Source organism: Gavia stellata, chromosome 2 (genome assembly GCF_030936135.1).
Source record: "Gavia stellata isolate bGavSte3 chromosome 2, bGavSte3.hap2, whole genome shotgun sequence".
Lineage (NCBI taxonomy): Eukaryota > Metazoa > Chordata > Aves > Gaviiformes > Gaviidae > Gavia > Gavia stellata.
In genome coordinates this window covers 106,680,657-106,692,781 of record NC_082595.1, presented here as the reverse complement: position 1 = coordinate 106,692,781, position 12,125 = coordinate 106,680,657, and the positions used below count along the sequence as shown (strand labels likewise).

At 46.8% G+C, this 12,125-nt stretch overlaps 1 protein-coding gene across 1 annotated transcript; it reads left to right on the top strand.

Annotated features, from left to right (window-relative positions):
- The first annotated feature begins 2,887 nt into the window (after positions 1-2,887).
- ANKRD66 (ankyrin repeat domain 66) lies at positions 2,888-11,177 on the top strand. Its single transcript, XM_009808464.2, has 3 exons — positions 2,888-3,038; positions 4,404-4,632; positions 10,988-11,177. The coding sequence occupies exons 1-3, from the start codon at positions 2,900-2,902 to the stop codon at positions 11,175-11,177; spliced, it is 558 nt and encodes a 185-aa protein (XP_009806766.2). The 5' UTR covers positions 2,888-2,899.
- Positions 11,178-12,125: the final 948 nt, after the last annotated feature.

Genomic DNA, 12,125 nt, shown 5'->3' with positions numbered 1-12,125 from the left:
GGAGGTCACCTAGTTCAAGCCCCTGCTCAAAGCAGGGCACGCATGGGGCTGCCTCGGTTTTGCATGTCTCCGTGCTGGACGTCTGATGCAGAGTTTAATCACCCTCGCTGAGCATTTTTTTTTCCCCTCCCGGCTGGTCTGAGTTTCCCCTGCTGCAGCCTGCGACTGCTGTTTCCCATCCCCTCGCTGGGCACGTCCGTATCAGGAGGTGGGTTACCTTTCCCCGTGGGAAAACTCGATTCACCGTTTCCCTGAACGCTGGCCGTACACGCAGCGGGGAAGGGGCATGTCCAGTGTATCCCCCCCGCATTACCCGGAGCGAATCCCAGCTCTCCGCGGGGACAGCCAGGGATTTGGGGCCAGATAAGGGGCTGGAAGGGAGGAAGCGGAGGAGCACGAGCCCTCGAGGATTGGGGACAGGCTTTGGGAAGAGCAGGCTGAAGCCAGGGAGTGGGAGCACTGGCAAGCTGCGCAAGGGGCTGCGCAGAAACTACCCAGCTCCTTAAAATCCCCCTCGCGCCACCGTCGCTTCTCCCTGTGCAATCCCCAGACCCTTTTCCCTCCCTTTAGCAGCACCCGCTGCTCCACGTACCTGATGTGTGGTGTCCTGGCCACCCTCCGCTCCCGTCCCGCGGGTCGGAGGAGCGGGATAGACCCTTCGGCTGCCCACGGCCCTCCGGAGCCAGGCGAGAGGCGGCTGCTCCCGCAGCAGGACGTCTCTCTCGCGGGCAGACCGACTGCCGGGCTCTCCCCGAAGGGGAGGGACCAAACTTTGCCTTAGTTTTCAGATGAGACAATCTTTCTGGAAGAGATCTTCCCTGGGCCTGGAAAACAAGTTTCCGGCATGGAGCCATCCCCAAAAAACACTGCACGCCCCAGAGGACCCCGCGGCTGCTTAGATGTCGGGCTGTGCCTTGGCAGGGCAGGGACGGGTTTAGATACGGGCTTGTTTGCATGTGGCCGTGAACGTCTGCCTTTCCTCGCAGCGGTGCCCAGCGTGGCCGCGTAGGGCTGGGCCAAGCACCGGGATCCCATGGGAAAGTCCCCCTGGATGGGTTGCAACATCCCGCGGAGGAGCTGGGATGCTGACGGGTGGGCGAGGAGGGGAGAGCTTTGGCTCAAGGTCCCTTATTAAAAATCCCAATCTTTTCTTCTGGCCTTATGAGAAGGGGATAACAACCCCCTAAGGAAGCTGGTCCCACTTTTAGGTGCAGCTTCTGGAGCGGTTTAAGGTGGGTCAAGCGCAGGTGTCTACAGAAGGGGCCGATCTGCACCCCCCCCTTTGCACAGCCCCAGCGTTTGCCCCCTCGATAACGCTGAGTTTAGGGAATTAACCCTAAAACCAGCACCGATAATAAAAGATTAGTTTTCAGAGAGAGCAACAGGTTGATCCAGCTGATGAAACGGCCGTACGAGTTTTGAGGCTGGCAAAGGGAGGTGGCAGGGGAGGGAGGGGAGCTAAAACTTGGCTTAGCCTAAATTACTTACGAAGCTGCACCCGTGGATTGCCTCCTGGGAGAGCTGGTGAGCTCCTGGGGTGGGATCAGTCCATTCACTTCCTCTCCCTTTGCATGTACGTGTGTGGCTATGATCTGAAGCTAGCAGAGCACAAAGGTGCTTGAAATTTAAGTTATATTTTTAAACTTTCAATTTTGTTGGCATTTCCTTGGCAAAGAGTAAGAAAGTTGTACGAAAAGTCCAAGATTTTTTTTTTCTGTACTTTTGTCCAGCACTCATTTCAGTGATGGGCTGGGTCCATTAAAGTGTAACATTTTTGGGATAGATTTAATGATGATGAAAGGTCTCGGAGGACAACTCTGAAGACCTCTGTTTAATCAAGAAACAGGTTCTTCAAGGTTGGTGAGAAGCAATGATGAGGAGGAGGTGGTGCATGAGTGGTTAAAGTAACAGAGGCATGCCAAAGTCAATGATACTTTTGTGGCCCACGGAGGAGTTAAAAAATTTATTCTGTTTTTTAATAGATGCAGGTGTTCCCAGATGTGCAGGAGTCAAACTCAGCAGAAGTCATGTATGGGTCTTTCTCTTGGATCTGGTCTACACAGTCCAACCACCCAGGCTGGGGGACCTACTGAAGCAAGCTGTGATTCCCTCCGACCTTTGTATCTCATCTTTTTCTTAGACAAAAGCAGTGTGGAGATGGTGGTGTGTCCTTCCAGCCTGGATTTGGGATGTGGTTGGGACGTATATGGGAGCTGGGAGCACGGAAATGGCCCCATCCACCTCTGGCTCCCAGGATGTAGCCCCTAGGATTGCAAACCTTCCCTCGCACCAGTGTTTCTCAATGGGGGTCTGTTGTGTGGGGCTGGAAAGTAGAAAGCATGGCTTCAGAGATGAGATTTTTAAGCAACATGCCATAGCTACGTTATTTGCACCAAAGAACATTAGACAATACTTGCCCAGACATTTCTTTCGTTGCAATAACACACTACCAATAATGGATCCGCAGCATTGCCAGGGGAGGAGCCCGTTTCCATGGTACGTGAGCACCAACAGACCCCTGGCAAATGTTTGGCCTGAGCTGGCTGTTTGTTAGCAACATCCTTGAGAACTGCAACGTGGTTTTGTCTATGAGTCCTTTATACAAAGGGCTGCACTTTGCTCCGGATTTTCATGACTGTAAATGAAACATCACCATCAGTCTGTGATCACTGGTTTGAAGATAAATTAATTTTTTTTTTCTTCCTCTCATTTATGTTTCCTTCTTTTTTTTTTTTTTTTTTTAATTGGATAAATCCTGGTTTCTCACAGTGCATGTCTCATTTTTAATCCATATGCTGCTTGATCTGTTAAAATTGCTCTTGAGAGGAGCTGGTACATCAGTGAACACCCCATAAATGACCATCGCTCTTTTACCAGGCACCTTTCCGAACTGTGCAGCATGACAGAGCTCCACGAAGCCGTGGCTTTGGGGGACTACGACCTGGTGGATGAGATTTTGAGGGCAGGGCGCTGCGACCCAAATCACAAGGATCTCGACTGGCATGACAGGACCCCGCTGCACTGGGCTGCTGCAAAAGGTAAGGGCACCCCCTGCTCTGTTACCACAGCGTTAGCATCGTAAAAGATGATGCTGATTGCAATTATGTCTTGCTATGATGGCAATTAATGCTGGCAATAGTCAGAGCTCATATCAGATCCTTTGGTCCTTAATGAGGAAAAAGAGACAAATACCAATTTAAGTGGAAACTTTGCCTTCAAAATACTTTATGGGATCACCATCAAAGTCATTTTTTAGCTTTTATTTTCGTCACGTGAAAATTTACAATTTACACACTACGTACATAGAGCATGTCCGTTTGTCCCTCACATTGGTTTTCTAAGAGGGGACTTCAGGAATTATTTCTCATGTACACCTGCACGAATGAGCAGAAAGTCAAACCCACTGTATTTACACCAGGTATTTATCAAACCCAATAGAACAAAATAATTACAGTGTGTTTTACATTGCACTCCCTTTATCCCACCTGGTCGAATGATCAACACAGGACCAGAGCTGTTTGCAGCTCCCATTTGGTCCTTCAACACCAGAAGTGTCTGTTAAAGTCAAATACCTCTTTGCAGCCCCGAAAAGAGATGAATACGACAATATAGAATGTATAATTGTCCACAGTGTAAAATGGGAAACGGGACCTGTACTCTCCATGCTAGGGTGTTTGTTACACATCGGGATCTCACACCATGGCATCTGTCTTTGCTCAGAAATCAAGTGTGTGATTTGCCAGTTTACACGTGACACCACGTTTTACTTTTGCCCTGATGGATTATTACCCATTTGGGCAGTAGCAAAGGGAAGTGAGCTATTTAAGAAAATGATGATGAGAGACTGGCATGGCCTAGGTGCCATTGGGAATGATCTAGCTCAGTCAAGGCAGTGTGAAATGGGGTAGAAATAACTTTTTCTGCTTCTTTAAGCAATTCCACAAGTTAGAAAAGTATGAAGGTGAATGAAAACAAGTAATTTCTCTACCTCCCATCAAACAAACCTTTGTTTTAGTAAAGATGTTCACAGGTTTTCCATTTTTTTCATGTTTAAATTTTATTTTACATTGAACTAAAACCAAAAATGAAACAATGAAATAGTCAATAGCCAAATGGTCAATGACTAACTGAGATGTGCTGTTCAGAAATTGGTAGAAAGCTTTTTGATTTTATTGTTTTTGTTGTAAAATGCTTCTGGAAGCAGTCTAGTTTGGAAAAAAAAATAGGCATTTTCTAATGAGTTTCATTTATTTGATAAATCAAATGGCCGGGTCGTGGGTAAAATCTGTCATTACATCACTGAGGGAATTATGATCAACTGTGTATGACCGTCTTCTGCATCCCGAAGGTATAAAGTCTAATGTAGGTGCATCTTCTCTCCCTGTTTTGCTGGCCAACACAAGGGCAATCGGAGCTGGTCAAGCTCCTCGTGGATCACGGTGCCCGGCACTGCCTGCGGAGCGACGTGGGCTGGACTCCGGCTCACTTTGCTGCGGAGTCAGGGAGACTGGGGGTGCTTCGCACCCTTCATTCCCTGCACGCTGCCATGGACGCGGCCGACCTTTTTGGCGACACTCCCAAGAGGCTTGCGGAAATCTACGGTCACCGAGACTGCTCCAGGTTCTTAGAAATGTGAGTAGCGATGGCCGGTCCCACTGTGGCAGCTGATGGGGCTCCAGCAGTGAAAATCAAATTGACCACTATATAGAGGACCAGAATGAATACGAGTGCGTTACTTATCTTTCCACATAAAGCCTATCAAAGTCATCAAGCACGAGTAGCTCTTGATAAGCAAATACGGTCTTTGTCATGAGGAAGCCATTGGGAAGATACTAATTTATTCCACTGCCTTCTATGGTTTGCCTTGGTATGTTTTCTAAATCGTTACCACTTCATAACGTCATTGTTTTTGTAAGAGTATTACAGAGCCATTATTCAGCAATGGAAATGAAAGCAAGAACTAACAAGTATTAACCCCTTAGAGTGGTGAATACTGAATACACAGGTTAAATCATTTAAGAACAGCCCTTTAGTCGTCGATGTTAGTGTATGCATATCATTTGGCTTTGCTTGTAGAAAGGAACAAAGCCATCCTTTTTTTTTACATAATTATTGCAAATTATACCATTTGATCTGTTAATAGGATGGCTGCATATTACTTCCAAATTTTGGAAAACTCCTTATTGTCTTAACTCTTTACGGTTATCACTGTGGCACCATGTGCCACAAGTAATACGCTTTTAAAAGGTTCCCAATTACTGTTCCTGTTTTTCAGCCACTGATTTGGCTCACAGGTATTTTGATCCTTGCAAAGCTGTTTCCCTGGATCAGGATGCTGTCCTCCAGAGGTCTGAGCTGTGTCCCATACCTGCATCTCTCTAAAGCAGTGGGGCAGATCACCAGAGGCTTACCAGCTCATTCAGTGCGAATTGTAGTCCCACATGTTACCTGGTATTTAAATACATTGCTTGTGAAACCTCCGCGCGCTGGACCCTGAGATGCTGAGAGCACCCAAAGGCTTTTCCTCCCCTGGGTTTTTCTGTGAATTTACAGTCCTGCCGTAGTCCTTAACTGGCATCTTTTTTACCACTGCCACATTCTCAAGACTGCTTTGGCACCATATAAATCACAAATTTTTTTATAGACACATATCCAACTCAAAGTCTCCAGCTTGCCAGCTCAGCACAAGAGCTGCCAAGTTCAAGATCAGGCACGGTGGCTGGGCAAATGTCTGAGGTGGCCAGTGCCTACCAAATACCACCTTTCATTAATCCACACAAACCTTTCTGTAGGTACTGTTGTCCTTTTGCTCTACTGCTACAGCTTGTTGGTTCCTGCTGAAATGCTCCATGCCCACCTTTAATCTTGACCCAGCATCAGTGTCCTTCCATAGGAAGAGACACCTGAACTGTGCAAAATCCCCTTGTACAGAATGCAAAAGACTTTCTAGGGGAGCCATACATTCCTGTTTCTAAGCTCTGGCTATTATGGAAGCTGATGAGACCTTTGCATTTTACTTGCCCACCCCACATCCAGCTAAAGCCTCGCTGTTTATGGAGCTGACATGCTGCAAACCCTCACTATTCACCACCTCCCTTCCACACAGAAGAATCACCTCTTATTGCCCTTAGACCTTCAGTTTAAAGAAATTTAAACAACAAGCAGCTAATACCTAAGCTTTGCTAATTAGTTTTTTTACTACCTAGACTTGAGCTGGAATAAGCTCAGGTTCGCCAGTTCTTTGAGAATGGGGCGCTTTCTTCCAGAGGAGGGTTTTCTATTTATGCTGTTCTCACTTCTTGGCTTGCTTAGTTTCTCTATCAGAACAGGTAAATACTGTCTATCCTAGAGAGTGAAAGGTTTGCAGGCTTGTTGCCCTTGATTAATCATTTATAGCAATTGCTTACCTATTCAATGCTGCCATTTTTGCACTAATCTCACCATTAAATCCTGCTTATCGAGTCCTGCCAAGTCTGTAGCATTTGCTGTGTTCTTGGCTGTGCACCAGAGCCGCGGTGGTGAGGTGACGGCGAGGGCAGGGGAATTGCCTGGAAGATGCCAACGGGCGATGCCCGCGGCAGGCAGAGGTGCCTGTGCCGGTGGAGGTGGCTGGGAGAGTGATTGACAGGATGATTGACAGGATGATTGACACCTAGGCAACAGCCTAGGGCGACTCATGTAGCTGATGGAGGGTTTTCTGAGGTGAATGACTAATTTAAGGTGGAAAACCTGTCTTTCAGAGCCACGTGCTGGCCTGACTTGCCCTGCGGCTGCATGGCTCAACCAGAGGCATGGCTGGGAGAACTTAATAACTGGGAAGGTGCTTTGAATGCCCATGCCTACGACAATTGATAAGACACACGAAGCCTATATGATCACCTCACAGCCATAACGCAGCCTGTGGGCAGCCAAGAGTTTATCACCGGGGCTCAGGAACCATTTTTCTAAGCCCAACCTCTGTAATTTACAACCACAGTGGATGCCTTCACCCTCATGCAACAGTTTCAGCTCTTCACGTCAGCGAATGTGGAGGTAACTAGGAAGAATTACTGGCATTTGCAGTACAATCGCGATTACCTACTGCTCCTTCAGGTATGCAGAAGGTCCCAGAGGTGATGTCCATGGTCAGGCCGTGCTCCGCGGCTCCGGTGGCAGCTGGGCAGTACCGATGTGCGCTGCAGACAGAAAATGAAGCGTGTGTGTGTCTGGGTGCTAATGCTGCGCAGCACAGAGTAGGTCTGCCCTCTGCTCAGGGTGTCTGTGGTATTGGTATGTAAATATGAGGGATATTTTGTTACAGAGCATCACCGTCAGTTTTGGATATTTGCCTGTCATGCAAAAAGAGAGAAAAGGCAATTTTTAAAATAACAGCCTGTGCCAAATGCAGGGCTGACATGCATATCGAAACAGGGCTATGAGCATCCAAATCCCTCCTAAATCCCAGTTCAGCCCCCCTGAGCACCACCGTGATCCCTGCAGGCTGTGTGTCTGACCCCAGGTGCTGCCGGCTGCATGAACACACCCCTGCCTACCTGGGCTGAGCGACTGCTGTGTGCTGGGCACTGTTTGCATCAACATGGAAATATTACATTTATCGACATGAAAATATTATTAATATGTAAATATTAGGAATATTCTGCTACAGAGTATCCGTATCACGCACTGAGGTTTGCATGGGCATGCAAAGACGGGGAAACAGCCTTCAAAACGCAGCTGCTTCTGAGTAACAAACATATAACTTGCATCAGATTTTTTTTTTGCATGAGAAGAGCTTTACCCTGGATGCTGTGAGAGCTGCTGGGAACGGCACCGAGGCGCCGCAGAGACCCGCGGCTCATGCCTGCTGCCAGCCTCTCTGCAAAGTGCCCGGCATTGAAACTGCACCAAAGGCTCCTGCTGTCTAAGCCCAGGGCGTATATGTATACATACGTATATACACCCCCACATTCATATGTTTGTGTGTGTGTATGTACATATATATACACACACACATATATAGTAAGCCCATGCTATGCAGCAGGTCTGTGTGGAGCCGCTGGCTTTGCTCCGTGCTCCCAGCCAGGACAGCGTTGCACTGATGCGGCAGTGCTGCCGTACTCCAGAAAAAAGGGATTTTTCCCAATATTTGGTGGTATTTTTGCCAGAGCTCCAGAAATACTGAGTACCTACAAAATCAGACCTCTGCAGTAGGAGGAAAGGGTCTGTCTTCTCGTGGACAAGATGTACAATTGGGGTGTCCGTGCCCAAATGCTGGCAGTGGGGGAGTGCAGGGGTGTCTCCATGAAAAGAGATGGGGGCTGCACCACGCCGGACATGCTGCAGGGCACAGCTCAGCCCATCAGCGATGCTGGTGGCTGCTCTGGGGGAAAAAAAAAAAAATTAAGAAAGGGCAAAAATGCTGCCCAGCAGTGAGGAGTGAGGGAATAAGTGTGAGAAACAGCCCTGCAGGGTCGGAGGGGGAGGAGGAAGAGGAGATGCTCCAGGTTCCGGAGCGGGGAGTGCCCTGCAGCCAGCGGAGGACCACAGCGGAGCAGATATCCACAGGCAGCCCATGGAGGACCCCACGCTGCAGCGGGTGGACATGCCCTGAGGGAGCTGCAGCCCATGGAGAGCCTGTGCTGGAGCTGGCTTATCCTGAAGGACTGCAGCCCGTGGGAAGGACCCATGCTGGAGCAGGTGAAGAGCGTGAGGAGAAAGGAGTGGCAGAGATGAAGCGTTATGGACTGACCACCACCCCCGTTCCCCATCCCCCTGTGCCGCTCAGGGGAAGGAGGTATCAGAGTTGGGAATGAAGGAGTGACGTTGAGCCTGGGAGGAAGAGAGGATGGGGGGAGATAGTTTACTTTTGTCTTTGTTCTTCACCATCCTACTCTATTTTCGATTGGCGATAAGTTAAATTGATTTTCCCCAAGTCTGTTTTGCTCATGACAGTAATTGGTAAGTGTCTTTATTTATCCATGTCTTTATTTTGACCCAAAAGCTTTTCTGTCTTTCTCCCCCCGATCCTGTTGAGGAGGGGCAGGGAGAGAGCGGCTGGGTGGGCATCTGGCAGACAGGCAAGGGCAACTCACCACCGTGGCTCCTGTTTTCTCAGTACTTTCTCCTGCTTACTGCTGACGTGAGAAAGAAAAGAAGGCCTGAGTTTTGCTTTTGCTATTTTTTGAAGGAGAACTGAAAGAAACTCTCAGTAAATTGAAACTTGGGGGCTGGACTAGATGATCTTCAAAGGTCCCTTCCAACCCAAACCATTCCATGATTCTATCTTGTGTGACTTGGACGTGAAGGATAGACGTACTTGTTCTTTTAAAATTCCTCAGTGCCTACAAAATGCAGAAAGTAGCTATCTATTTTTTAATTTGGAGTGACTTTTTTTTCCAAAATAATTGGCTGTGTCAGTGCCAGGCATGTGTAAAGATTGTAAAGAGAAAGTTAACAACACTTAATAGGAAAAATATTTAAGAGCTGCGATTAACAAAACCATAAATGAGATGATAAAAAAAATAAATTCTACTGCTCAAAGGAGCATTTTGGTCTTGATGAAAGTGGTTTTTAATTGGATTTTGTTGTCTGCAATGGGAAGTGTAATGAAAAACCACTGATACTTCAAGGCTATAAGGAAAACTACAGTGAAGTATCTCTACAACTACCTGAAAGGGGGTTGCCCAGAGGTGGGTGTTGGTCTCTTCTCCCAAGTGACTAGTGACAGGACAAGAGGAAATGGCCTCAAGCTGCACCAGGGGAGGTTGTCACTGGATATTAGGAAAAACGTCTTTACTGAGAGAGTGGTGAGACACTGGAATAAGCTGCCCAGGGAAGTGGTGGAGTCACCATCACTGGAGGTGTTCAAAAAACGTGTGGACGTGGCATTGTGGGACATGGTTTAATGGGCATGGTGGTGTTTGTTGGTTGATGGTTGGACTTGATGTTCTTGCAGGTCTTTTCCAACCTTAGTGATTCTGTATGGTTTTTTTCAGGTTAGCTTGTGCAGTGTCCTTCACTGAAGATCTGGGCCTATGTTTGTTGAATAGAAAATATATGAATATCACCAAAAAAAATTAGGACTTTGGTAAATCACAGATGCCAAGAGCACACTCACTGCTTACTTGGAAATCCCAAGGTCTGGATGGATGTTGGTTCAGTGTCTGACATCCACAGGTTTCACACACTTGAAAATCATGGCGATAACTTGAAAAACACAGCTAAAAACTTCAGCAACCAGAAGAGGGTTGTGAACGATTTGCATATGGAGATATTGGGCTGGGGAAAATGGTATCTTCTACATGAAGTTTTCCCATGCAAAATTTGAACCTCTGCAGCGCAGCCTTATTTCTATGACATTGCTTAATTCAAGTTATTATTTAAACCACAGAAATGGGAATGAATTGTCAAGTTCAGTTCTGGATTGGAATGAAAACTTTAGCAAAATTTCAGGGCTGAATTGGATTAGGATTAGAGAATTTCTGAGGTTAAAAGGTCATCTATAAAGAATAACTATGTACAAATCCTCCCAAATTCCAGTTGTCTTCAGATTTGATGTTTTGGGATTAAGAATTTCTAGTACCAATGAATAAGCAGTACAAAAAATAAAAGAAAATGGAAATGTTGCGGTTGCAGTGAGTTAATATACCACGTACAATTGCATTAAATGTGCTTAAGTCTATCAATAGCACACAAATTCACAAGCTCGGTCTTTGAGAGCTTTTTATGGCTAAAATTATGATTCCAATGGTAAAAGTCTGATCTCACCATAGATCCTTACTGAAGGTTTCCCACTTCAACCCAACTCTCAGTGAGTACCTGGTCACTTGGGGTGATGAACACTGTTGGATTTGGGATGAGTCTCAGTGTTTTCTCGTGTGTTGCTGGCAACAGTGTTTTGACCATAGGAATACATGATACCCTGATCCTGTAGATGGGCCACCCACGAAAGGTGGTGTGACTGTGCTGTGCTCAGTATCTGAAGATGCACTCTTGCTTTCTTCCCCAGAGCAGAGGTGGAGAGCAGAAACTATCGTAGGACAGCTGTAATGAAAGGAATCCCCTTAGACCAGAGAGATGAAGACTGGGAACTCAAGAAAGAAGAGCTTGAGAGAAATCCACCGTGTTCGCGGGAGAACTACACATCCTCTGCTCAAATGAAAAATAAAAAAATAAAAAAAAAAAGGAGGAAGCAGTAGTGTGCTCTGACTATTTGGTGCCACTGGGAACTTGCAATGCAGAGTGAAGACACTGGCAGACCTCAGGTGCATCTGCAGGGTGAAGTATGGATGAACAGGAGAAGCAGATGGACACAAGAATGCATTTTGTGATGAACTGTAAATACTGTCATTAAGAAGGACCATGTAGAAGTGCTTCTGCTGTCTGCATGTCTACATGTATCAGATCTCAAATGTCAGAAAACTGCAGAAGTTGTTTAAATAAACTAATAATCTAACTCACTGAAATGTATAAATTTACAGAAATGACAGCAGTTACCCGTATTGTCTGAGAGGGAAATGGTTTTGCTCCCAATTGATTCATGCAAGCACCTGGCACGGTGGTTCTGCTCCCCCCAGTGATGTTTGTGGCTTTTACTCGTTTGCTTCTGGTCCTGAGTCAACCAGGGGGCTCTACAGAGGCTCATAGCCTCTGGTGGTGCCTCCCTCTCTCCTTTGGGAGTGGGGTGTAGTTGCTTCTCCCGGTTGAATGTTGACCTTTTACTGGACGCAGGAATCTCACAGCCTGTGTCTATCATTCCTGGCCCAGCAGAAGGGAGAACGTGCTCCCTCGGTGCTACTTTCAGACATCTGTGACTGCCAAGACAGTTAGAGCACTGCCTTATTTTTAGCAGTGCCCCCAGCCATTTTCATGTCTATGCTCATAGGAATGCTGTAGAACTAGTCCTGAGCTATCCTTCTGCTTATCAACACTTCCCATGGCAAAAACATTTTTAACTGTTTCACTTTTCAATCATAAAAATTTTTAATTTGACCCAAAACTCTTTTCCGTATCATGCCAGCCCTGGGCAGCCATTCATATTGACTTCTGACATATTTCATATGTCTGCTTCCCCACCCCTTACGTGCTGCCTCCCTTCCCCTCTGCTTCCCCTCCACTACCCAAACCTGGTCCTTCTGGAGTGCCTT

What these genes read in the sequence shown, in the direction of transcription:
- ANKRD66 (XM_009808464.2), top strand. Translation starts at nt 2,900, where the DNA reads ATGACAGAGCTCCACGAAGCCGTGGCTTTGGGGGACTACGACCTGGTG. An exon ending in GCACTGGGCTGCTGCAAAAG is followed by an intron (nt 3,039 to 4,403) that starts GTAAGGGCACCC and finishes GGCCAACACAAG; the next exon opens with GGCAATCGGAGCTGGTCAAG. An exon ending in TGCTCCAGGTTCTTAGAAAT is followed by an intron (nt 4,633 to 10,987) that starts GTGAGTAGCGAT and finishes TTTCTTCCCCAG; the next exon opens with AGCAGAGGTGGAGAGCAGAA.